This window comes from Podarcis pityusensis (genome assembly GCF_964106645.2).
Source record: "Podarcis pityusensis genome assembly, chromosome: 14".
NCBI classification, from domain to species: domain Eukaryota; kingdom Metazoa; phylum Chordata; class Lepidosauria; order Squamata; family Lacertidae; genus Podarcis; species Podarcis pityusensis.
Window position 1 is genome coordinate 26187588 of NC_138039.1, and position 26155 is coordinate 26213742.

The 26155-nt window shown below is 50.8% G+C and overlaps 1 protein-coding gene across 3 annotated transcripts in view; it reads left to right on the forward strand.

The window, feature by feature from the left end:
• The window catches only part of ANPEP (alanyl aminopeptidase, membrane), a 31730-nt gene extending 5797 nt beyond the window's left edge, over positions 1-25933 (forward strand). Inside the window, exons 1-21 of one of the 3 annotated variants that reach the window (XM_080981771.1) lie at positions 3059-3354; positions 7426-8256; positions 9344-9486; positions 10704-10840; positions 11010-11136; positions 12120-12274; positions 12638-12751; positions 13684-13827; positions 14144-14209; positions 14499-14564; positions 17059-17231; positions 17491-17567; positions 19002-19141; positions 20595-20650; positions 21732-21879; positions 22149-22240; positions 23012-23122; positions 23353-23520; positions 24139-24279; positions 24389-24470; positions 25359-25933. In XM_080981771.1, the coding sequence (XP_080837897.1) occupies positions 7598-8256; positions 9344-9486; positions 10704-10840; positions 11010-11136; positions 12120-12274; positions 12638-12751; positions 13684-13827; positions 14144-14209; positions 14499-14564; positions 17059-17231; positions 17491-17567; positions 19002-19141; positions 20595-20650; positions 21732-21879; positions 22149-22240; positions 23012-23122; positions 23353-23520; positions 24139-24279; positions 24389-24470; positions 25359-25508 (2949 nt within the window). In that variant the 5' untranslated portion in view covers positions 3059-3354; positions 7426-7597 and the 3' untranslated portion in view covers positions 25509-25933. Of the gene's footprint in view, positions 1-3058; positions 3355-7418; positions 8257-9343; positions 9487-10703; positions 10841-11009; positions 11137-12119; positions 12275-12637; positions 12752-13683; positions 13828-14143; positions 14210-14498; positions 14565-17058; positions 17232-17490; positions 17568-19001; positions 19142-20594; positions 20651-21731; positions 21880-22148; positions 22241-23011; positions 23123-23352; positions 23521-24138; positions 24280-24388; positions 24471-25358 lie in introns of those variants that run through there. The other 2 variants (XM_080981773.1, XM_080981772.1) reach the window with 2 other exon arrangements.
• Positions 25934-26155: the final 222 nt, after the last annotated feature.

The following is a 26155-nucleotide window of genomic DNA, read 5'->3' on the forward strand; positions in this document are numbered from 1 at the left end:
AATGGCAAGGAAGAAACCAAGGAAACCTTGAAACATTTCAGTGTAGTAGAGTAGTGTGTTCATGAGGAGAGTTTGTCTCAAATTAGACCTGATATAAATGAGATTACCTGGCAAAAGCACATTGAGTTTGTATACATACTTAAGGTACATATGTGAGAGGCATGTTTATAATTATATTTTGGGAATGATGCATGTACTTGTGTAGCTGCATTGTTTTATACTTTCTGGATGCCCCATGATCATATTTTAAAGTACTTGTGTTCTAGCAGTGCTTGGTTTATAACATAGGAGTCGTTTCTTTTTGGTTTCCAATGTATTTCTTATCAATTAAAAAAATCAGTGTGGCGCGAGCATTTTTTTTTTATTCTGAAAGTGTGGCTCTTATCCAAGTTCTGTCACCACCACAAATATTTTTCTTCAAAGGAAATGCCAAGATCATCATAGATCTCTCATGCCTTGCCAAGTTTGACACTAACCACAGTTTGTGTTGGTGCTTAAAACACAGACACTGTCGTAGGATTAATTACAGGGAGCTAAACATGCTTAATTAACTCAGCACCCATATAGGGAACAGAACTGGAACCCCAGCTAGCCAGGGCTGGTGCATATTATTGAAGGTTTGGAGTCTGCATCTTTCTGGAATGTAGGCTCCTTGGGTGCAGAAACCCTTTGGTTGTGAATCTCTCAACCACATCATGCCCCTTGATAAAGCAAACAATTAGTGAAATCTCACCCCTGTCATGAACTCACCAGGTTTTAAGCACGTCAGCCTCCCCATCAGCATTCTGGGGAGGATAATATTTATTTACCTTAAAAGGTGGTGGTTAGGACCACTGACATAATGCACCTGAAAATTGCTTTGTAGATAGTTGCTAAAGATATCCATTTGCATAGAAGTAGGCAGGTAAGAGAACATGGAGGCAACCTGTTATTATTTCCTATATCCAGCTGCATCAGAGTTTTTGCTAAGTCACAGTTCTGGAGTGACTCACTAACCATTCACTGGCCTCCCACAACCAACCGCTTGAGGGTTGGGTCTGAAATAACTAGTTTCTGAATAAATCAATTCCCACCGCCACCCCTCACAAGAAAAGTGGTGCCAGCTTTGACTTTTGGTTATGCTCTGCTCTCTTCCCTACATACTCATTAAATACACAAGTAGTAAAGAAGACCCCAAGAGTCACCTAGCCAGATGGGTGCAGGATCCCCCTCTCCATAGTTCACCAGCAGTTTTGCTTCCAGCTGTGGCATGGCCAGGCAAGAGCTTTTGGGGACTTTTTCAAGCAGGTCATAAACACAAAGGCTTTCCCTGGTGCTTATCCTGCACACCTGCTACTCAGAAGTAGACTGCCTCTGAAAATAGGGGCTCCATTTAGGACCTGAGAGAGCTCTCCTTCTATCCCACAAATCTGTCTAGTCTTCCCTTTCCCCCCCCCCAAAAAAAAGCCATTTAAGCTTACAAAAGCTTTAAGCTTTTGAAAAGTTAGGTGACAACAAAGTGTTGGATTCTGTTTGTTCTTCAGTGGAAGAACGTGGCTGTCATGCTCTAAAGCCTTTTCTGCCTATGCTCTGTAACTTTTCTTGGTGTGAGCACACTTGGCATAAAGGGGGGGGGGGGCTGCTCTCTCCTACTCCCCAGCCTAGTCTGTGAGAATCCAGCCAGTCAATGGCCCTTTCCATCCTGGCTCCAGTTCCAAGGGCTGGGCTTCTGGGAGATGCTTAAGTTGGTGGCTATTTCCCAGCTCCTGATGTCCATGGAAGTCTGAAACTCAGCATGGTCAGAAACTTAGGAACTAAAGGGCTGCAGCCAGTTCTAGTCCTACTCAAAGTAGGCTAATTGAAATTAATGTACACAACTTGGTCCTATTGATTCCAACAGGTATACTCTGCGCAGGACTTAGCTGGCTACAGCCCAGAGTAAGCTTTGCCCCAGATCTTCCTTCTCCTGTGGTTTCCAGAAACTGGTATTCAGAAGCATTATTGCTTCTGGCCGTGCCAGTAAATTGCAAGTTAAACAAAATAAAGCAAGAAGAAAATGACTTCTTTACAGACTGAGGTGTGTTTCAAGCTTTCATGGAAATAAGGAACTAGGGACTAGTCACCAGCATCGGGCTCACAGCCTGTACTTGTTCCGCTAGCCAGCCAGGCCCCCTCCAGGGGCATGTCCTCCTCACAGTTCGTGGCATGACAGGGCTTCGAAGGAATTTCCCTGTGGTCACCTTCTGCTCCCCCACTTTCCTGCCAAGGGATAAGAATAACGCTGCCTGCCATACAATCTTGCTTAGACCAGGTACGTGTGTGTGTGTGTGTGTGTGTGTGTGTGTGTGTGTGTGTTGGAATCAGGCCTTAGGAAGGAGCTCTTTTGACTCCCCCAGGGAAAGATCTGTCCATTTTCCCCATAGCCCTTTTTGGGGGAAGAGTCAGAACCAACCCTCAGTGGTCCTAGTGCATTTGAGTGGGCTCTAGTGGTGACTCCTTCCCATTAATCCAGCCTTTTAAATAAGTAGAACATTACCTGTTGTTTATTGTAACAACAGCCCTGCGAGGTGGGCTGCTAGCATCTCTATTTCACAGACTAGGATTTCAAGCTGGGAGAAAGCAACTTGCCACTGAGTCCCTGGCAGAAGGACCGTGTAGATCAAGGCAAGGAGCTGTGATTTCTGGCACTTTGGAGGCAAGGCTGGTGCAGCCTGCCCGAAACTGGGCCCTGAGCCGGGAGAGGAGCCAGAGGCGAGTCCCTCCGCAGGCTCCTTTTCTCCAGCTCTCCCTGAGTGCGCAGCGAAAGCTGCTCCAGCTCGGAGCCCCCGGAGCCTGCAGTCAGAGGCCCTGCAAAATGACCCCGAGGATTCCCAACGTCCCCTCCCCAGAAAAGGGACCTCCACTTCCAGGCTTCCCCTTCCTGCTTTCAGCACTCAGGAGCCTCCACCCCGCTCCCCGCTGAAATCCTTTCCAGATGTGACGGTCTGGCAGCTGGAGAGGAGGTGGGCCCGTCCAGCGTTGTGGGGCAGAGTTGAAGGCGCAGCAGGAGCCTGGGACAAGTGTGGGATGACAGAGAGCGACTGGCCAGGACGGACAGCCTCCTCGCTCCTTTCCCTCTCTTTCCAAGGCAGTGCTCTCTTGAGCCTGGTTTCCTCTGTCCCGCCCAGCAGCCCAGGGGTTAAGACGGTGAGGGATCAGCGCAGGGCTGGCTACTTCCTTCGGAGCTTTGGAAAGAGCCCTCTCCTTGTGACTGATTTTGGAGAGAGCAGCCGAGAGCAGGCCAGGCGCCGTGGGCCAGGAGAACGCCCCAGCCTGCTCCAGCTAGGAACTCGGCTGTGAATGGAGCCCAGCCTGGGGATGGGGGAGTCAAGGTGAGTAGGCAAGTGAGGGGTGTGTGGGATCATCCAGCGGATGATGACGATGATGAGGTCTCGGCAAGGCTGACGTGGGCTCCCAGGTCCCTGTGCCCCTGGGCAACCCAGATAGGCGGGGTACAAAATAATAACTTATTATTACTATTCGGAGCTGCAGGAACAGCCTGGAGAAGGAGCTAGTGTTTATGTGCCCGGAGCTCTTAAATAGCGCCCTTTGTGGGGGCCACAGCACTCGCTTTCCAAAACGTTGTTTTTTCCTGAAACATGCCTGAACACAGCATTCCCCAATCTGGTGCCCTCTGCGTCTTTTGGACTTCCATCAGCTCCAGCTAGCACAGACACCGACACCTGGGACCAATGAGATTCGTAGTCCAAAACATCTGGCGGGGAACTGAGTGAGAAAGGTGGCTTGAAACATCTTTCTCCCAGGTTTGGGGGAGAAATAAGGAACTTGAGATTTTAAACAAATTTTGGACTGTCCCAAGCCATACATTCCTACTAAGAGGAGATGGTTCCTGCCCCCAATGAGATGTCCTTTGCCCCCCACCCCGCTTAGCCCCCCCACCCTGCCGTGCCCACCATTTATAGCTTTTTCTTATACATAAGGAACTGACTGTTTTTCAACTCATAACACATTCTCAATCCTATAAAGCCATATATGGTTTAGGTCCAGGCTGTCTGAATGACCGTATTCCCTCATCCAAACCTGACTGGGCTCTTCAGGGGAGGGCCTTCTCTTGGTCCCACCACCCTCATAGGAATGCTTGGTAGGGACACAGGAGAAGGCCTTCTTGGTGGGTGCCCCTTCCTAGGGAAATTAGACTGGTTTGCTCCTGTTTGTCCTTCTGCTTGACAGGTGAAGACTTTCTTCTTCCAACAGGCTTTTGGAAACTGGGTGTTTCTAAGGAAAGCCCTGCTGCTATAATGTTTTTATTGCAGTGATATCTCTCTGTGTGTGTTTATTCCATTAAATGTTAATTCTTTTGTAAATGATTGTTAAGTTCTATGTTTTTAGCTGTTCCTACTTTAGCTATACGAGGGACGCGGGTGGCGCTGTGGGTAAAACCTCAGTGCCTAGGACTTGCCGATCGCATGGTTGGCGGTTTAAATCCCCACGGCGGGGTGAGCTCCTGTCTTTCGGTCCCATCTGTGCAAGTAGATAAATAGGTACCGCTTCATAGCGGGAAGGTAAACGGCGTTTCCGTGTGCTGCGCTGGTGCTGGCTCGCCAGAGCAGCTTCGTCACGCTGGCCACGTGACCCGGAAGTGTCTCCGGACAGCGCTGGCCCCCGGCCTCTTAAGTGAGATGGGTGCACAACCCTAGAGTTGGACACGACTGGCCCGTATGGGCAGGGGTACCTTTACCTTTTACTTTAACTGTATACTGCTTTGAGTCCATGTCAGAGAAAAGGTGGAGGAATAATAATAATAATAATAATAATAATAATAATAATAATATACAGCTGGCCAATTTTGACACTGTCCTATGCAGGAGATGGTTAGCTTCTGCCTGCTCCAGGGTTTTGTGGCACCTTAAAGACTAAAGAGCTCGTTTTGTCAGATACATGAAAGAAGGATGACCCTGAGTTGCAGGCACATATATACAAGGTTGGGAAGGGGATTGTGAGCAGTGAGGTCAGAAGGAAGTGTTAGACAAACAAAAAATGTACAGATGATTACCGGTATAAGTATTAATAGAGGCTATTCACTCAAAAAGTTCTTGATAACACAGGCATCTTGGCACTCATAAGCCAATCAGCACATGCCATTCATCTAAAAAAAGAACTACCTTTGTCACAGCAAGTGATAGCACTGCACCTTTAACGAACTGCAATTCAGTGGTTTCGTATTGCAGGCAGTTCCTTTGAAACTCCTTTGTTTAAGGGTAGCTGCTCTACAGCCAGTTACAGAGTGTCCTGGAAGGAGAAAATGTTCCCCTGCTAATTTTTAGTTATTGCCATTGCTGACACCAGAGTTCTGTCCATTTATTCTTCTGAGTGGAGACTGGCCTGTTTGTCCCATGCAGACTCTAGAAAGGCACAGGTGGCAGATGATGATATGCAGATCACTCCAGAAGAGGTGAATTAACCCCTCATGTTGCAGATGACATAGTTAGGTCCTGTAATAATGTTGTCAGAGCTGTCGAGGGCAGGCACCAGAGAGGGGTGATTCTGTAGACATAGTGTACTTAGGCTTTCAGAAAGCTTTTCCTTCACTGAAGGGATTGCGAGGAACTCCGAAAGAATCTTTGCAAAACTAGGTGAAAGGACATTAAAATGACAAATGTGATTCGGTGTAAGTGAAAGATGAACACTGGAGGAAGCATCCTAACTTAATATATTCGCTTATGGGGTCTGAACCAGCAGTGACTGACCAAGAAAGAGATCTTGGGCCTCTGGCAGATAATGTGATAAACATATCAACCTACTGTGTGGCAGCTGAGAAAAAGGCAAATTCCATGCTAGTGATCATTAAGAAAGGGGTTGAAATATCAAATATATTCAAATATCTTCCCATGGAAGATGGAGTGAGCTTGTTTTCTGTCGCTGAAGCGGGTAAGACCAATATAGATTCAAAACCAATATAGATTCAAATGACAAGAAATTACAAATTACAAGAAATGAGATTTTGACTAAACATTAGGAATAACATTCTTTTCTTTAAAAAATAGTTTTTATTAAATTTTCAATTTTTACATTTCAGAATAAACATTTTACATACTTTTAAATATCCAGTGACTTCCCTTCTCCTCCTTCCATGGTTCATTGTGCAAATCTTCCATTCCTGCATATTTTGCTATAACTGTTTAAATCAGTTCTCCATTTTTACATTGTTCAAACATTAATCACGTTGTTGAATTTATCTTAATACTGCCAGCGTTTTCAGCGGTGTGCAATTATTTCCCATATATTCAATAAATACTTTCTACTCTTCTTTCAATATATGTTCTTCTTCTCTTATTCTGTGTGTTAAACCTGCAAGTTCTGCATATTCTAGCATCCTAAGTTAACAATCTTCTTTACCTGGGACCTTGCTCACTTTCCAACATTAGGAATAACTTTCTGACAGTAAGAGCTGTTTGATAATGGAAAGGACTACCTCGAAAAGTGGTAGTTAAACCTTCATTGGTGGTTTTTAAACAGAGGGTTGGGGACTCTTTAGCTGTGATTCCGGCACTGGAGGGAGTTAACTATGATGCTATGAAAAACAAGACTGCCAATATAACAATGTTTTTATTCAAATCTATGGGATGAGCGGGACGCAGGTGGCGCTGTGGGTTAAACCACAGAGCCTTGGACATGCTGATCAGAAGGTTGGCGGTTCGAATCCCCGTGACGGGGTGAGCTCCCATTGCTCGGTCCCTGCTCTTGCCAACCTAGCAGTTCGAAAGCACGTCAAAGTGCAAGTAGATAAAAAGGTACCGCTCCGGCGGGAAGGTAAACGGCGTTTCCGTGTGCTGCTCTGGTTCACCAGAAATGGCTTAGTCATGCTGGCCACATGACCCGGAAGCTGTACGCCGGCTCCCTCGGCAGTAAAGCGAGATGAGCGCCACAACCCCAGAGTCGGTCATGACTGGACCTAATGGTCAGGGGTCCCTTTACCTTTACCTTTATGGGACAAGCACACTTGGAATATACTGCCCATTTCAGGTCACATTGCCTTAAAAATGCTGTTGTAGAGTTGGAAACAGTTAGAAAAGGGCAATCAAAATGATTGGGGGGGGTGGAGCAACATCCCTATGAGGAAAGATTACTGTGGTTGGGGCTTTGTAGAGAAAGTTTAGAGAAAAAGGAAGGAGAGGAATGATAGAGGTATATATGAAATTACACCCGATCTGGCAATAGCATTAAAATCAGACGTCATCCAAGTTGAATGTTGGGTGATTCAGGTGATTCCTGCATGACCTTGGGGTTCTTGGAATCAATTCTGTGATTCTAGGGCAGACGAAAGGAAGGATTCACACCCACCCACCCTGCCCCACCCTCCAGGAGTGAGAGAGAGGCAGGTAAAGATTGCATGCACTTTGAAGCTGCTGGCTCTCAGTTCCCCATTAACTCTCCCACAGGGCCAAGGGAAGAAGTTGTCTGCAAGATTGGGAAGCCTCAGTGACCTTTGCCCATCTCTCAGCTGTTTGATGATTAACTAATGAACCAGGATCAGTAAAACCCCAGAGCCCACATATAAGAGGGCTGCAGGTCCTTGCCTTCTCTTTCTCACAGATTCTCCCTCCTGCCATCCTCAACCATGGCCAAAGGCTTCTTCATCAGCAAGACGCTGGGCATAGTTGGGATCGTTCTTGCGGTTGCCGCTGTGGCCACCATCATTGCTCTGGCGGTTGTCTATGCAGAGGAGAAGCAGAAGTCAAGCAATGATGTGTCTGACCCAACCCCATCTAGCTCCATCTCTACCGCCACTACCACCACCAGAGCTACCGCTGCTACCACCACCAGTGCTGCCACCCCCAGTGTTCCTGGCACTACGACCAACCCAAACGACCCTTGGAATCAAATGCGGCTACCCAAGACCCTCGAGCCCGTGCACTATGATGTCACCCTGCAACCCTTCCTGACCCAGGATGCTCAAGGACTCTATGTCTTCACGGGCAACAGCACAGTGCAATTTGTGTGCGTGGAGCCCACTGACCTCATCCTCATCCACAGCAAGAAGCTCAGCTACACCGAGCAAGCGGGGAACCTCGTCTCTCTGCGTGGGGTAAACGGGTCCACAGCACCAGCCATCTCTCGGACCTGGCTGCAGGAGAACACTGAATACCTGGTGGTGCAGCTTAGCGGAAGCCTCCAGCAGAATGCGTCCTATGAGCTGCTGAGCATCTTCCGTGGGGAGCTGGCGGATGACCTGGCTGGCTTCTATCGCAGTGAATACGTGGAGGATGGGGTTCGCAAGTAGGTGGAACTGTGTGTGTGTGGTTGTGTGGTGGGGCAACCCTACAGTTCTATGGTTCTATGAAAAATACAGTTCCTGCAGCCAGTCTCCATGTCTGGGAAGATCTCTGGACAAGCCTGGCAGGGTGCGAGTTGGGGAGGCTATAGACACTGGATTGTGTTAGCAGCATCTGAAGCAGGGGGGAGGCCAGAGCCATCCCTCTCTGCTGCCTGGCACCCACCTGCCCTCAGGACAGGCTGGGCTTCTCCTCCCACCTGGCACCAGGTCACCAACCCTGCAGCTCTGGGGCAGCCACAGAGATCCCTAGCAAGGACCTGGAGGAAAATCCACCCAGAATGGGACACGGCAGCAAAAGGTGGTGCTGCGGATGAAGGCAAGGGACTCCCCAGCCGTTTGTACACTCCAAAGCTTCTCCTACCTGCCCACAGCTCCTTTTTCCCTTTTGCAAGTCCTTGATGTGTCCTCCCTAGGGCCTCTGTAGAACCCCAAACCACAACCTGTTGTTTAGTTTGATGTGGAGGTGCCCCACCCAGGGCGGCTGATCCCCCATAGCCCTCTTGCCACCCCTTCCTGCTTGCCTTATGTTGAGAGGAGACCAGTTTACAGGAGAGCAAAGTGGGACGGATGCGACATAGCACTGTTAGCAGGGACCTGGTGCCACTGTGGTGAGTGACTAGGTGGCATTGCTTGAAAGTTCCAGAGTTGAGCTGGAACTGCCCCCCCATGAAATGCCCCCCCACCCCCGTTCTAGGACAGGGTAATGGCCAAATCAGGCCTGGAACTTCTGAGGTTGGGATGGAGACTGTTGCCACTTGACTCAGAAAAGGGGCTATGCCCCCCACGCCCCTGCTCAAGAGCTCCAGGTACTCCCCACCTACACCCAACCTGGGGAGCTCCACCCACACCTACCTCCTCCCATGGTGGGCATTTGCATTGCAACTTGCCTTGAAAATATCTGGGCAGCTAAGAAGCAGGGCAGACCCTGGAAGACACAAGCCCCCTTGTCTCAATAAATCAAGAAGACGGGTGGACCTGGCGGGTGGACCTGGGGGAACATGCATTGACCAGCCTCTGTCCTCCTCCCAGGGTGGTGGCCACAACGCAGATGCAGGCGGCTGATGCCCGGAAGGCCTTTCCTTGCTTTGATGAGCCGGCCATGAAGGCCACCTTCAGCATCGTGTTGATCCACCCATCTGACCATGTGGCTCTCTCCAACATGCCTGTGCAGAGTAAGGGGGTGAAGGGAGGGTGGGGCAAAGGGACTCCCCTTGGTGGTGGTGGTGAAGCACACCTGCCACTTCCTCCTCCTCAGTTTCCATCTGTGTTCATGACCGCCTCCCTCCTCTCCCAAGAGATTGCTGCTCTTTCCTTGCATGGGTAGAAGGGCAGGAGGGGAGAGCCAGACTGGAAGTGGGAGGAGACTGAGGGGGAGGTTTCTGTGCCCACACTGGGTGCCTCTTGCTTCCCACAGGTACTGGATGGCGTTCCCATTATGCAAAGTCTGGAGTCAGGACATGCTTGGGGGGGACGGACTCTGTGTCCAGTGGAATGGGGGAGAGAAGTCTTCGAATCACCAGAAGTTTGGGGTCCAAAAGCTGCTGAATCAGCCTTCCTGAAGGGAAGAAGCCTGTGTGGGAGGAGGGAGGCGATTTCCCTTGGGAGCTCAAGTACAGAGGCTCACACCAAATTCCCAGCCAGAGTCCAAAGAGTCCATTAGGATGCACGCTATATAGACAGATATGTCATCTTACCTGTTCATCCTCTACCCAATCACCTTCTGCCACACCAGCACTCCACCCTCTCTCATCCAACCACAACTGACTCAACCCCTTCCCCTTTTTTACTGTGCCTGTCCGACCCCTCTTTGTATGTTGAATGGAATTGGTTTTCCCCCTTTAACAGTCAGCTGTCAGGTTCCTCTTTAACTGGTTCTTCCCAGGCTTGTGGTCAGCTCACACTGGCCTCACTATTAATGGGCTTAACAGTAATTCCACCTCAGCCATCAGGGCTGGCACTGTTGGGAGCTGTCCACCAAATGAGAGAAAGGGAAGCAAGTGAGGGCAACTGGAAAAACGTGCTGGAGGGAGAGGATCCTGCTTCAGAATGGACTCAGCCACAGAGCAAAGGAACTGTGAGAGCAATGCACAGCATTGAGCTGGGTGCTGTCATTTGAGGGCAGGACCCTCTTGCCTCCTCCTTCTCTCTGGGGTAACAATGCCTGTTTGCCTGGTGTTAACTGATGACACTCACAAGGTGAATGGCCACATTCAGTCCAACAATGTAGTCTACCAACTGCACTGGGATTGGGACCCTTGGACTCCAGAAACTGCAAATGCAGACAAAAAGTTATGGGGTTTTGGAGATAAACAGGGGTCATGGTTGGGTCTTGACTTTAGGCAAGATCAGCAGAGCAGGTTTATGGTCTCTTCTCCTCCCCGCACTCTAGGCACCACACAGATGCAGCTGGAGGGACAGCTATGGAACCGGACAGTATTTCAACCCACACTCAAGATGTCAACCTACTTGCTTGCTTTCATCGTCAGCCAGTTTGACTATGTGCAGGGACAACAGAATAACGTCTCGGTAGGCGTGGCAGTGGGGAAGACCGCCTCCTTCTTGAGGGCCTTGGGAGCTCTCCTTGCTCGGAGGGATTTCTGGGCACCTATTCCAGGCAGGGACCCCAGGCCCTGCTCCCACCCAGGCTTGGTCCTCCACTGACGATCCTTGCTGAGACATCCCTATTCCATTTCAGATGCGAATTTGGGGCCGCCCCAAAGCCATTGCAGAGGGCCAGGGAGGCTACGGCATCAATGTCACTGGACCCATCCTGGATTTCTTTGAGAAGCATTATGCCACACCTTACCCGCTGCGCAAACTAGGTTGGTGCAGAAGCAGGAGGGAGGGCTGACATGAGGGAAGCGGACAAGGAGCGGGCTTTGGGAAGGGCATGCAAGGCTCTGGCAGGGTCCTAGAGCCCTCCTTACTCCTTCTCAAAGCCTGGTGAGTGCTTGCCCAGCTTTAGGAAGGAGGGCTCTAGGACCCTGCCAGAGCCCTCACACCTCCTTCCCGAAACTGGGCAAGCGATTCCTGGGCTTTGAGAAGACCCTCTCTTTGGCTGCATGCCCAGTACCTCCACACCATTCACGCTGCCCTAAATCCGCCTCTGCTCTTATGATTCATTCCTGCTTATTCTGAAGCCTGATCTCCACTGTCAGAGACATTAAATGCCTCTGAATGGCAGTTGCTGGGAATCACTAGCGGGGAGTGTTGCTGCTGCTGTTGCGCTCAGGTCCTGCTTCTGGGCATCACACTGGGACATCTGGTTGGCCTCTGGAAGGACAGGATGCTGGACCAGATGGGCCCTCCTTGGTTCTTATAACCTTCTTCTCCTGACTGTTCAACTGTTTCCACAGACCATGCTTAGAGAAACCTAGGATGTTCTGGAAGTCTTGGGCTGCAACTCCCATCAGCCGCAGCCAGCTTGGCTGTGCTGGAGTAGACAATACATCCATGCTGGCTGGGCCTGATGGAAGTTAATAGGATGACGGTATGGTAGCTTTGGAAGAGACCCAAAGGCTCATCTAGTCCAAGCCCCTGCAATGCAGGAATCACAGAGGTAGTCTAAGACACCTGGAAGGCAGCAAGGTGGGGGAACCTGGCTTGGGACTTCAGTTCCCTGTGGCTGAATGATAGGGCAGGTCTGCAGCCCCGCCAACTCTTTACAGTATGATAGTGCTGTTCACAAGTGGTTTTTAATATATACAGCACTGCTTCTAAAAAGGCCTAGGAGTGACAACTGACTCCCAGCTGTGGAAGCCTGGCTGGTGGTCCCAGCCTGGCTCATGGAACATTCTCTCCCCAGACCAGGTTGCCCTCCCGGACTTCAATGCCGGCGCCATGGAGAACTGGGGGCTGTTGACCTATCGTGAGAACTCCTTGCTCTTTGACCCACACTTCTCCTCCATTGGGAACAAGGAGCGGGTGCTGACCGTCATCGCTCATGAAGTGGCCCATCAGGTACTCTCTACGGGTTTTGGAACCACACGGGCCACTTGAGTGGGGAGGGGGATCTTGCACTTGGGTCCTGTTGATGGGCTTTCCCCTGGGTCACCTGGTTGGCCACTGGGAGATCCGAGTGCTGGACAGGATGGTCTGTGTTGTAGACCAGGATGGTCTAGCTGCAAGGCTCTTCCCAGGAGCTCCTGCTCAGTCAATAGACCCTTTTCACTCTCACTGGCTGTTTTCTGAAGACTTCTCCCAGCCCATGAGGTGATTGTTGGCTGGGCACCTGACACACTTCAAACCCACCCAATACCATGCACCGAGGGAGTCTTTGAGGGGGCTTCAAGGCCGACTAACCTCCTGCTTCCCCACCCCCAGTGGTTTGGGAACCTCGTGACCCTCCGTTGGTGGAATGACCTGTGGCTGAACGAGGGCTTTGCATCCTATGTGGAATATCTTGGTGCCGATGCGGCGGAGCCCACCTGGGATATTGTAAGTTGCTTTTGTGAGATAGAACAGGGCTGGGTGGTGCTGGGAGGCTTCTGAGGAATAATGCAGCTCCTGACCCAAGTCCTTCTCAGGCAGCCTGAGCTCTGCAAAGGTAGCTGGCAAAAGGAGAGGGCTGGGTAGTGGGGGGTTTGGAGACATATTCGCCCTGGAAACCAAAGATGGCCGCTTTCCAAGTGATCTCAAGGTCCCTGGATTTCTCTGAAGGTGCTGATAAGGTCTTTCATACACTCATTTAAAACACCTTCACCTCACTGCAAGAATTCTGCGAACTGTAGCTTACCCCTCATAGAGCTACAATTCCCAGCACTCTCAACAAACTACAGTTCTCAGGATTTTTGGGGTGTGTGTGTGCTTTAAATGCATGGTGTACACAACCCCAATCTCCCCACAAAACTATAATTTTCATGGCTTCTGAGAATTAAGCTGGCTTGAGGAAGAGAGCTAGCTCAGTTGGAAGAGCATGAGACTCTCAGGGTTCAAGCCCTGCATTGGACAAAAAAAGAAAAAGAAAAGAAGAATTGCTGCATTGTAGGAAGTTGGACTGGATGACCCTCGTGGTCTCTTCCAACTCCATGATTCTATGAAAATAAACCCACACAGAGGCAGAGTGTGGATGTGGCCCATGTAGGAGCGAGGGGAGAGCTGGTCTCTTCCTTATGTTGTGGCAATGGTGTGGTTGCCACTGGAAGGGGCTCCCGTGTGGCACAGGAAGAGCCTCCAGAGCATGATGGGTCCACTTTCCAGGTAGAAAGGGATGTAAATAGTGGGCAGTGAGCTTGGACCAGGGAGAACTAGATTTGAATCCTTGCTCAGCCATAAAGCTTTTGACCAGTCACTGTCCCCCACCACACACTCTTACCTAAGAGCGTTTGTTGTGAGGATGGACCATGAGATTTTGGGGAACTGATTTGCAGAAAGACTTGATGGTCTCCAACGAAATGTACCGTGTGATGGCCATTGATGCACTGGCTTCCTCGCACCCGCTGTCCTTCCCCGAAGCAGAGATCAACACACCAGCGCAAATCAGCGAAGTCTTTGATGCCATCGCCTACAGCAAGGTGAGTGTGCCTTGGGTGGTTGGGAAGGTGAAGTGCCTGCCTATCTTCCCTTCCCAGATGGAGCAACTTTGGCTGCAGAGAACTGAGCTGGGAGCAGCTGCCCCTCTCTCTTGGTACTTCAAAGCTAAGACTGGCAGAGGGCCACCCACCTATGAAAAGGTGGTGGTTCTGAGAGGATCAGCTGCATTACTGGGGCTCGTGGAATTATCCAAGCCTGGCTTTTGGGATTTCCATTTGGGCGTGGAACCATCATGGGTGGGAGTGAGAGAGGACATCCTGTGGCCTCTCCCTTCACTGCCCTCTCCTCTCTCCACAGGGAGCTTCAGTCCTGCGGATGCTCTCCGAATTCCTCACTGAGGACCGCTTCAGAAAGGGGCTGCTGGTAAGGCCTGTCTTGGCAAGTGCTGGGTCGTTCATAGTGATACCTGCCCTGCCCTGGGCTGGCGCTTCCTCCCCCTGTTTTGCTGTGGGGTGGGGGGTGGGGGGTGGGGAGAGACATGGGTGAGCAAAGGGAAGGGTCGTGCATTCCCACCTCCCCAGCAAACTCTAATGGAGCAAAGGCAATGTGGGTTGCACACCAAGGAGGCATGGGCTTCCCAAGGGCCCAACGGCAGCTGGCATGGGGGGCGTCAGTCTCTCTCTCTCTCATTCACCTTCTGTTCTTTCTGCAGTCATACTTTCAGGCCTTCGCATATGGAAACACCGTCTACGATGACCTCTGGCATCACCTCCAGTTGGTACGTCCAATAGTCCGTCCATTTAAAATGCCAGGGGATGCTTCTAGTTAGGGTGGAAGGGCCATAGCTCAGCGGGAAGAGCATCTGCCTTGCAAGTCAAAGGCCCCAGGTTCAATACCGGTTGGTGTCTCCAGGGAGGGGCTGGGAGAGGCTCCTGCCTAAAATCCTGGAGAGCCATTGCTAGTCAGTGTAAGCAATACTGAGTTAGATGGACCAATGGTCTGACTCAGTAAAAGGCAGCTTCCTGTGTTCCTGGCCAGGCAGTGTCTGGAGGCTACTTCTCTCAGCTGCAGGTGGGGGTGAGCCTTCTTCCAAGGGGGAGGAGGGGCTTTCATAGGTCTCCCAACCATTGTTGCATCCTGGTTGGACGATGGTTTGTTCAACGTGCTGGTTATACAGGGCTCATCCAGACTTGCCCTTGTCCTGTGGATCTGAGTGGTTTCCCACTTGTCCTGCACTTTCTAGGCACAGGTCTGAGAGGTTTTGCCCTTCTCTTGCTGCTTTCTCCCAGAAAACACCCTCTTTATCAATAGATCGGTGCAAGTATCAATCTGGGGAAAACTCAATTGACATTTGCTCCAATTTGGCAGTAAAGATTGGGTTTCCCTGGGGAAAGGCAGCGGGGGCAAGGGCAAGTTTGGATGAGACCATAAACACATACACAAGGTTGTTAGACACAATATTGTTTGCTGTCTTGCATGAAGTTGCCTAATTCATTTTCAAAAGCCCACCCTTATTTATAAGAACACAATTGCTTTTTGTCTTCAGCGGGCAAACAGTCATCCTCTTAGCTAATTTCTGGAATTCTCAGAAACATCTGGAAACTGTGAACACACACACACACACACACACACACACACTCACTCCTTGGCCAAATATATTTCCCCTGGCCTTCCTCCAGCCTCTCCCCCCACCCTCGAGGATGGGCTTTCTAGATTCTGGGTTATCTTTGGAGCTTTCCTTGAAGCCACTGACTTCTCCTCAGCAAGCATGCATTTGGCCCTGTGATGCCAGGAACTCAGGTCTTTGAATGAACATGGCTTGGCCAAGGCTGGCTGTGCCTTGGTCCAACAGCTGCCTGGGTCTTAGACTTGCCTGCCTCAGGATGGTTGCATTGATTGACTTCCCTGGGCCCAAATGTCCCCTCTGCCCGGTTGGCTCCTTTGCAGTGCAGCTCCCTTTCAGTCCACGATCTCCTTCTTGGGCTTTTTGCTGAGCGCTGCTTCCGTGTGTGTAACAACTTACAGCTGTGCATTTGGCATCCCCCGGTACAGCCGTTGCTCAAACCCTGAGCTCATTTTGAATCCTCCTCTCCTGCTGGCATTTTGCTGTCAACAGATTTTAAGCACGTCCCCCTACATCAGGGCTGCCAGTCAGCCCATCTCCTGCCCTGGGCACTGCCCACTTAGACGGGTGTCAAATTTGGCTGAAGAGGGAAATCCACAGGATCTGAGTATAGCTCAGCCTTCCTCTCTTTCTGCTCTGTTCCTGCATTATCCACCACCCCATGATTTTCACCCTTCCTGCTTATTTAATTGCCTCTACCTTTTCTCTTTTTTTCTCCACCTCCTCCCCCCAGCCCACTTTGCTTTTGCATATTCCCTCAAAGCTTGCTTCTTCTTCCAGGCCTTAGGTTTTTTGCTCCCACCGGCCTCTTCTCCAGTCGCAGGAGCCTCAGTGACCGTGACCTGCTTCCATTTCTCTTTGCCACCCTTTCCCCTCCTTCAGTCGCATCTCTCACTGTTGAAGTTTAGACTGCAAGCTGCTGGGGGCAGAGACTTTCCTTTCCCTTGCTTGTGATGCTGAACAGTTCAGTGTCTCCTGTGCTAAATACCGGACCGACTTCATTCTCCAGAGAGGGAGGGAGGGAAGAAGAGAGCTTTTCATGGTAGTTTTTGTTCTCGGGCACTCTTTGCTTTCTGGCATGTGACCCTGTGCCAACAGCCCCCCTCCCTTTCCTTCTGCCTCTGCACACGACTTGATGGAGGAGGCTGAAAAGGGGAGGAACAGCTCCCTTATACCAAGTCAGAGTCTAGGTCAATCTAGTTCAGTATTGTCTACACTGACTGGCAGCAGCATGCCAGGGTTTCTAGGAAGGAAGTATCTCCCAGCTGAGGATTGAACCTGGGACCTTCTGCATGCAAATCAGATGCTGAGCTTTGCCCTTTCCCCTTAAATATTACCTTTGGGGTTTTCAACAGAACTGGGTTATTTCCTGGTTGTCCATCCATAGCTATGAGGGCTAAACCCTTAAGTGGGGCTGGAGGGCTCAGCCCTAGGAGGGCACCTTGAAGCAACATAGAGTTTTGGCAAGGGGTGTGTGACTCTGACCAGAAGCCACAGCTGAGTGTTTTGCATTGATTGCATCTCACAAAGCTTATGATGCCATAATGCGTTTGGTAGGCTTTACATTGCCACAAGTCTTCTTGATTTTTTTTATTATTTTTTTTGCTATGAATCCCTGTGCCTCATTAACACTCCCTCCTTTGGACAGGCAGTAGATCAAGACAGGTTTGAACTCCCTGGCACAGTCAAAGAAATCATGGACCGGTGGACCTTGCAGATGGGCTTCCCAGTGGTGACTGTGGACACCGCTACTGGGAGCCTCACTCAGAAGCATTTCTTGCTGGACCAAACATCTGTTGTTGACCGACCCTCACAATTCAAGTAAGTAGGGAGCCCTGAGCCACAGACTCCACAGACTGGAAAGGCCACATCCAGTCCAGAAAGACCTGGAGGAAAGAGTGTGCTTGTGTCCAGAGAATTGTGGCCATTGGCAGTTCCTGGCAGGGCATCACTAGACTCCCTGGCCAGTGCACTCTCCTCCTCCTCCTCCTCCTCCTCCTCCTCCTCCTCCTTGGAAGCCAAGAGACCTTTGACTTGATTCAGGACAAGGGAGGACACACCTGTCTGTTTCTTTCTGCAGCTACACCTGGATCGTCCCTATCTCCTCGATGAAGTCAGATAATCCAATACCCTTGTACTGGCTCACAAGCACAACAGGTACCCTTCACTGCGACCATCTTCCCAGCTTTACCGTGATGTCGCTGGGATTATTATTGCATTCAATTGACTTTTACTCAAAATACACCCACTGAAATTCATGGCTGTAGCTAACTGAGAACCATTAATTTTCAAAGGGTAAAAGTTTGTTGAATACAACTTCTTCTCTTCCTCCTCCTCTTCCTCCTCCTCCTCCTCCTCCTCCTCCTCTAACATATTACCCACCCTTCACCAACAGGCCCCAGAGCAGCTTACAACTATTCAATATTCAATATTTAAAATAGCTAAGTTGCAGTCACAGGAGTAGGGCGGCTCCTGAAAACATGTATCTTGGGTGTGAAAGGCCAGGGTAAAGAGGTTCGTCTTCAGCATATATGTGGGGAGGGAATTTCACAACTTAAGGGATGCCACAGAGAATGCCTTCTTCTCTCAGGTGTTCTGAACCGCAGACCCAAAGGAGGCCTCATGGGAGTGGTTGGGTGCAGGATAACAAAGAAGGATGCCCAAAACACCAGAATGGTCAGTTCTAGTGTTTTATTAAGAAGAAGGGTGTAGACTTGCAGCAAATCAGCCTGCCAGGTCTCCTAGCCTTTACAGACATGGGACGGGCACCTCAGCAAGGGGACAGGTTGTCCTCACCCAAGCAAACATTCATACATTTTTAAAATACACAAAGCAGTATATGTCACTTTGTCTAGGACTTCTCATCGCTTCACCTGACTAGAGGAGACGACAGGTGGCAACTAACCAAATCTTACAGATAGTTCCCCTTTCTGGGCTCAGAGCCCAGCGCCCAAGCCCATAGATAAGGATAACATCAAAGCAAAAAATATAAACATATATGAGTTCGTTGCTACAACTACTAATAAATTATGGGGTTATCTTGACTACTGAGATGGTGTTTGCAGAGCGTCCAGAACAGTTCACCTTTGGTTCAACACACTGGGCCACCCCCACAAATTTCTGAGGGTGGAGGAACTACCTAGAGGGCTCTCTCTGCTGATCTTAGCACCTGGGAGGGTCTGTAGGGAATGATATATTAGGCTTTTCAGACCAAAGTACTGGGTCACCCCAACCTTGCAAGATGGTTGCTTGGTTGAGGCTTTTAATTAAGTTTTGTGGTCAAGTAGGCAAAAGTGGCACCATCCTATTCACTGGCTAGCTAGAGAAGAGGGACAGCCATCCCCATTGCCAAGAGGGCAACTTGCCCCTGCTCTCTGTTTCCCTTCAGTGGTCTGCATCTACCTTGTATTCATTTGACTGGGTGGCAAGTCTTTGTGGTGGACTTGGTCCACCTTTCTAGCCATCTTTCCTATAATCACCCTTTGTAGCTGGGCCACTCTGAGCCCACCTTGGCAGGGGGAGAGGAGTTGGCTCTGGAGAACGGGTCTCTCTAGGGCACATGCAAGGTCACCCCTCTCGCTCTTTCTGCAGCTCAGATCTCCAACTTCTCAACTGGGGCTGATCCTAACACGTGGCTGCTCCTCAACATTAACGTCACAGGATATTTCCGAGTGAACTATGACCAGGGGAACTGGGACAGGCTCCTGGAGCAGCTGAAGACAGACCACCAGGTAGCCACAGACCTGAACTCCCTTCTTCCCCTTTCTACACAACCAGGGTCCCATTCATCTGAGCACAGCTAGGAGCCCAGGCAGGTCTCCATCTTCCTCCAGCTCAGCTTCTTCAAGGTCTAACTGGAGAGTCTGTGAGGCAAAGGCTCCCCCCCTTTCTCCTCCACAGCCCTTGAAATTTGGCGACTGATAGAGGTGTGTGTGTGTGTGTGTGTGTGTGTGTGTGGGAAATACTGTTCCTGACTCAGTATTAATTTATTTCATAAAATTTATACACGACAGTGGTACCTTGGGTTACATACGCTTCAGGTTACATACACTTCAGGTTACATACTCCGCTAACCCAGAAATAGTGCTTCAGGTTAAGAACTTTGCTTCAGGATGAGATCAGAAATCGTGCTCCGGCGGCGCGGCAGCAGCGGGAAGCCCCATTAGCTAAAGTGGTGCTTCAGGTTAAGAACAGTTTCAGGTTAGGTACGGACCTCCGGAACAAATTAAGTACTTAACCCGAGGTACCACTGTACTTGATTGCAAAAAAACCCACACACCATCAAAGTGGTTTACAAAAGGTAAAACAGTAAAATCAAGGGTGGGAGGGAATTATTCTGCTGAAAATGGCTCCCAGAGTGGCTGACAACAACCAGTAGTGCTATAAGACTGACTTTGCTCCCAGGGTTACAATCTAAGTGACATAGCACAAAAGGAAATGGGCTGTTTCAGACAGACTGGGAGCCCCAAACCAGGGACTGGTCCACAACTCTGAACTAGCAGGAAATGTCAGCAGTGTTCTGCCTTCATCATGAGTCTCAGGCGAATGTGGGAACCTGGCCTTGCAAGGCAGGTGGGGCGGGGCTCCCCTATGGCTGGATTTGGCTTGGTCTAACACAGAGGTTTTCAACCTTTTTGAGTCTATAGCTCCCTTGACCAACTACATTACATTCTTTCTCTGGCACCCCTGTGGGGCTCAGGAGCCCAGTTATGTCACCCCTTGCCTGCAGAGCTGGCAGCCTCTCACCCTTTTCCACACACCCTCCCTTGGGAAGCGTTCCCTCAGCCTCGTCTCCTCTCCTCTCTCCTTGGGAGTCCCGAGGGCAGCTGCTGTTGCCGTGCCTGGTCTCTGAGCTGCCCCCGCCCCAAAGAGAGGTGCCTCCCAGAGGCACCATTCGCCTGCGGACCTTAGAGCCAGGGCTGCTACAACAAACGGATGTGCAAGCCTTTGGGAGGCAGAGACGTAAGAGGGCATCAGAGGAGGGAGGAAAGGAAAGAGGGACAGAGCCGGTGTTGCCTGCGACACCCCTGACCAAGTTTCAAGGCACCCCAGGGTGCCACGGCACACTGGTTGAAAACCACTGGTCTAACGTTTCAGCCCCTTTCCTGCCCTCACCCTTTCCTACCAGCCTGCCCCTCCCTCCTGTTCCTCCCATTCTGACCAGCAACTTCTGCTGTTTTCCAGAAAATCCCAATTCTTAACCGTGCTCAGCTGATCGATGACTCCTTCAACCTGGCCAGGTGAGACTTTGGGTTACCTAAAGCTCCCCTGTATTTGGGAGTCACTAATCTTCATATACACCCGCAACCCTATTCAAGCTGAACCTCTGTCCAAGTGCCCTCTGGTGGCGTATGAGGATACAGCAGGGTTCTTGTGCTGCTTTGATGCAGAAGTGGCTATTGTCGGTGTTCTCAGGTCCAACCTGCCTGGTCCTTCCTGGGCTGGCCTCTGGAACCAGCGAGCCAGTCTGGGGTTGACGCACATACCCTCCATCCACTTATGTGGAGTGTGCATGCTCTCATTTTTCCAAGACACCCAGGCTTACTGCTGCTCTTGTGTAAAATCAAAAGAGTGTGAGGTGCCCGAGCTCGTCTGCCCAGAAATTTCCCCTTGCAAAGGTCCATTGGGTCCCCTAGTAGTGACAGCAGGGCACTTTGCCCATGCTCAGGAGCTTCACATCTTCCTGGGCCAGCCTTCCACATCCTGATGCCTCCGGATGTTTTGGATTATGGGCTCTTTCAGACCGTTGCAGCTTTTGCATGGGATCCAGTCACATCTTTGCAAATTTGGATTGCCTTGTTATAGTTGACTGGGACTTTTGCACAATCAAAGCTGCTCTCCCAAAAGAAACAGGCCTTTTGCAAGAAGGGAAGTGACGAGGAAACAAGTAACTGCACATTTATTCAAAATTCAGTGTAAACTATTTAATTTAATCCATTCAACAAAATGGATGGACTCGAACCAGTGATACCAGCTTTTCAAATTCTGATAGTCATTTACACCTTCAGCACCCACTTAACCCTAACCCCTTGCCTCTTAGTACCCCCTAGGCAATCCTCCCCTGGAGCACCCTCATTGGAAATCACTGGTCTAAAACACCTGGAGGGCTCTAGGTTGCAAAAGGCTGCATAAGTCTCACTGCTGGCACTGCAAACAGGACTCTGGGTTAGGTTTTGATCCAAGAATTGTGGGGGTGGGCAATGACTTCCTGTGGTCTTGGTGGCCTTAAATGCAGGGCTGCTGAACTGTGCAGGGGATGGGAGGGGCCCCACCAGCCTGCTCCACACACACCCTCCACCCAAAGCGGTCTCTATCTTCCAGGGCAAATTACACCAGCACGGAGCTGGCCCTGAACACCACCCTTTACCTCGGGAACGAGAGAGACTACCTGCCCTGGAGTGCAGCACTCAGCAACCTGGGCTACTTCCAGCTCATGTTCGACCGCAGCCAGGTGTATGGGCCCATGCAGGTGAGCTCTGGTCATGGTAGGCATGGGTGGGGTTCCAGGGACGAGGGGCACCAGGTGGGCTGGGAGGGAGGAGGAGGAGAGAGTGTCACTCCTGCACCCTCTGAGAACTCCCCCCTAGCCTCACCCTACAAATGGGGAAGGGTATTCCCAGCCTAGTGCTAATCAGGGATGGAGTTGGGCAGGGGGCTACAAGGCAGGCATCGGCCCATTTCTTTCTTAGAGAGAACGTTGCCTAATGACTGCTGGGTTGTTCTCCTCTTCCTCTGCAGAAATACATCCAGAAGCAGGTCACTCCTCTGTTCAATTATTATAAGAACCTCACCGCTAACTGGACCAAAATCCCAGATGGCCTGATGGACCAGTGAGTTTCCTTGGACTGAGGGGAAGGTGTCGGGGGGGGGCACTGGAGGGGCTAGGCTGGGGTTGACAACTGGCCTGGTTGGGGCAGGAGAACCCTCAAAGGAGGGGCTGAGCAGGTTTGGCTAATCTTACTGGCCAATTGTCTCTGCAATGCAGCAGCAGGTGGGGGGGGGGCTCTGTTGCCTCTTGCTCCTCTTTCCAGCTCTCACTTTGGCCCTGGGCAGTGGGGAGGTGGGAAGATAAGCCTCCATCCCATCATTTCACAGTGGCAGGGGAAAAGGCTGAGAGGCTTCCTCTGTGCCTGAAGAATGGTACTCCAAGCTGGGAACACACTGTGCCTGGGATTTCCAGGTCCAAGCTGCAGCCAGGAGGCCTCTTGAGTTGCTTTTCTCTCCAAGACATAGAACCACCAAATTGTAGAGTTGGAAAGGACTCAAGCTTTATGAGGAATGGCTGAAGGAACTGGGTAGGTTTAGCCTGGAAAAGAGGTGACTGACAGGAGATATGATAGCCATCTTCAAATACCTTAAGGGCTGTCACATGGAAGACGGAGCAACCTTGTTTTCTCCTGTTCTGGAGGGTTGGTCTTGAACCAATGGCTACAAGTTACAAGAAGGGAGACTACACATCACAAAAAACTTTCTGGCACTAAGAGCTGTTTGACAGTGAAATGGTCTCCCTCAGGAGGTTGTGGACTCTCCTTCTAACGTCAATATTCTATGACCTCAAGGTTCATCCAGTCCAACACCCTGAGTTTCCTTTCCTTGCCCAGGTACAACGAGATCTCCGCCATCAACACAGCCTGCTCCTTTGGCATCTCTGAGTGCCAGAACTTGGCCAGTGACTTGTTCAACACTTGGATGAATAATCCCAGCAATAACCCGTAAGTGTTTGTGGCTGTGCCTGAATGGTCTAGGACAGACCTCTGGGGAGCCCTCTGTCCCTTGAGCAGGCCAATCCCTCAGGCTGGTTTGGGGTCACATCCACACCAAACCATGAAAGCACATTTGTAGAACTTTAACATAAAATGAGTATTTTAAATTAAATTGTAAATCAGAAACTTTAATAAATGTTATGCAAAAAATTGAATCGTTTATTCATTCTTGCCTTCAGGATCGCACCCAACCTGCGCTCTGCCATCTACTGTAGTGCCATTTCTACAGGTGGGGAGGAGGCCTGGGACTTTGGCTGGCAGATGTTCCTGAATGCCACCGTGGTGTCTGAGGCTGACAAGCTCCGTTCTGCTTTGGCCTGCAGCCAGGAGCCCTGGATCCTCCAGAGGTGAGGTGGCCCCAGCCGGACAAGGCCCTTGTAGGGTGGAGGTGGGGATGGGGAAGATGCGCCAGGCTTCTTCAGAGCCTAGGGACGAGCAGGGGCCAGCCTTCCTCTGGTGCCGGGGGTCAGGTCTGTGGCCCCCTTCCCCCTGGGAGATGCACTCCCAGGAAGCAAGCGGCAAGGGGCAGATGTGGTCTTCAAGGACTGAATAAGGTGGAGTGAGGGCCAGGCTTCAGCCAGGAGGGGGCCGCCTGGTGCCAGCCAGCGGCGCGAACTTGGGTCCGCCTTCACTGCGATGGGATGACGTTGCAGCGCAGTGCGGGCACATGCGCTCCAGATCCACAGCGACGCCTGAACCAGGGCCTGAGCCTCCACCGTGGGGTCTCTGTCTGCCACATGGCCTCCACCCAGAGCTGCAGCAGGCCCCAACAGAGGCCCATGGCAGAGTTGCAGGCCCTGGCCCAGTTGCCACTGGGGCGCCTGAATGCCAGAGGTAATGCAGCGGTGGTGGTGGTGGTGAGGTTGGGCAAGGGTGAGGTTTTGTGGGTGCCCAGACCCCCAGGGTCCCCTGGAGTTGCTGCCAGTGGTGCCAGCTCAAGGACCTGCCCCCATCCGGTTCCACAGGTACCTTGAGTTCTCGCTGGACCCCACGAAGATCCGCCGTCAGGATGCCACGTCCACTATCATCAGCATCTCCCGCAACGTGGTTGGGCAGGGCCTTGTGTGGGACTTTGTCCGGGCCAACTGGAAGACGCTCTTTGACCAGTGAGTGGGGTGATTTGAACTGATGACAGGGGAGGGGCATTGGTTGTGTGTGTTTGTGTGTGCCCAGGCTCACCCTTTCCTCCCGTTACCCCCCTACCCACCGAAACAGGTACGGCGGAGGCTCCTTCTCCTTCTCCAACCTGATCCAGGCGGTGACGCAGAGATTCGCTTCCGACTTTGAGCTCCAGCAGGTAAGGACTGTATACAGTCGGAGGAGCAGGAGGGAGACCTGTGCAGAGTGTGGGTGGGGGGCAAACACCTTGATGAGCCAGAAACCATGACCCTTCGCAGGCCACCCAAAGGATGCCAGGCACTCCTCAGAACACCCAAGGCTTGGTGGGGTGCTGGAAAGACTGCCCCATGGAGCTGGGTCACAGCCTCCCCCAGTTCCAGACCACCACATCTGTCCTCCACTTGTTTGAAGTGGGAGCTTCCAAACTGTCCTGGGCAGCCATACTTTAATCAATAAGGGTTATAGCGTAAATTAAACAACTGATTTTTTTTAAAAAAACAGGTTGTTTTTTTTAAAGGGGCTGCTCAGGTGAATTGCACATCCATCCTCTCCCCCCACCTCCCACACCCCTGTGGCTACTGTTGTGTTCATTCTTTTTCTTTTTAAATATATTCCTTGCCTTCCACTAGCAGGTCCCAGGGCAGGTTGCAAAAATTTAAGATTAAGTGTTAAGAAGTGGGCCAATTCTTTACAAAACAAAATGGGTTCTGTTCTATATGGGTTGCTCATATAGCAAAGGATGGTGTTGCTTACCCCAGTGTAACGCACATAGCACTTTTTAGTTAAAAATCCATAATTGCTTGTTTATGTTCCATCTCCCCTCCAAGGTGGAATATACATAAATGTGATAGATAATTCATCCGCACAACCACCCTGCAAGGTAGGTTAGGCTGAAAGAAACTGGGACTGGCCCCCAAGGTCGTCCAGTGAGCTTCATGGCTGAATGGGGTGTGTGTGGATTCGAACCCAAGTCACCCAGGTCCTAGTCCAGCATTCTGACCACTTCCTCACACTTCCCGAAGATGACAGTGATGACCCCCTGCCTGCTTTCTCTCCCTCCCGGCAGCTGGAACAGTTCAAGGCAGACAACGCGGATGTGGGCTTTGGCTCTGGGACACGAGCGCTGGAGCAGGCCCTGGAGAAGACGAAGGCCAACATCCAGTGGGTGGCTGCGAACAAGGAGCCTGCCCTGAAGTGGTTCCAGAGCCAGCTGTGAAGGTCTGGGGGATCAGGCTGAGGTTGTCCGCAAGCAGTTTGCCTGTCTTTCCACAGTGCTCTGGAGTCCCCCTTTACTGCCAAAGCTGTCTCTTCTCCCCCATCCTTCTGTGAGCCTCGTCCTGCTCCTTCCTGGCCACTGAAGAGGCCTGGCCACGTCCACCACTCCAGATTCCTTTCTGCCCTGGGGCAAACGGGCCACGCTTGCTTCTTTGCACTGCCCAGAAGCCTCTTCTCTTGCACTGCCTGTTTCCACATCTGCCTCAGGGGTCCTGGGAGGGGGGAGGGAGGGGAAAAAGAGAGGGGTCCCCCTCTCGTCCATGGTGATGTTCCCCCACCCAGAAAGCTCTGTATATTTTTATATCCCTAACTTTATAAATTTTTAAACCCTAACTTTATAAATTAAAAATAGTATCCTGAATTATATGTCCAGGCTGTTCTTTAGTTTATTAGTGGGAGGGGTGGGGTTCTCTGTAGCTCTGTGTATCCCCCCCCCCAATCTTTGTGATTTGAAAGAGAACAAGTCTTTGGGGAAAGAGAAAGAGAAAGAGAAAGAGAAAGGGAAAGAGAAAGAGAAAGAGAAAGAGAACGAGAACGAGAAAGAGAACGAGAAAGAGAAAGAGAAAGAGAAAGAGAAAGAGAAAGAGA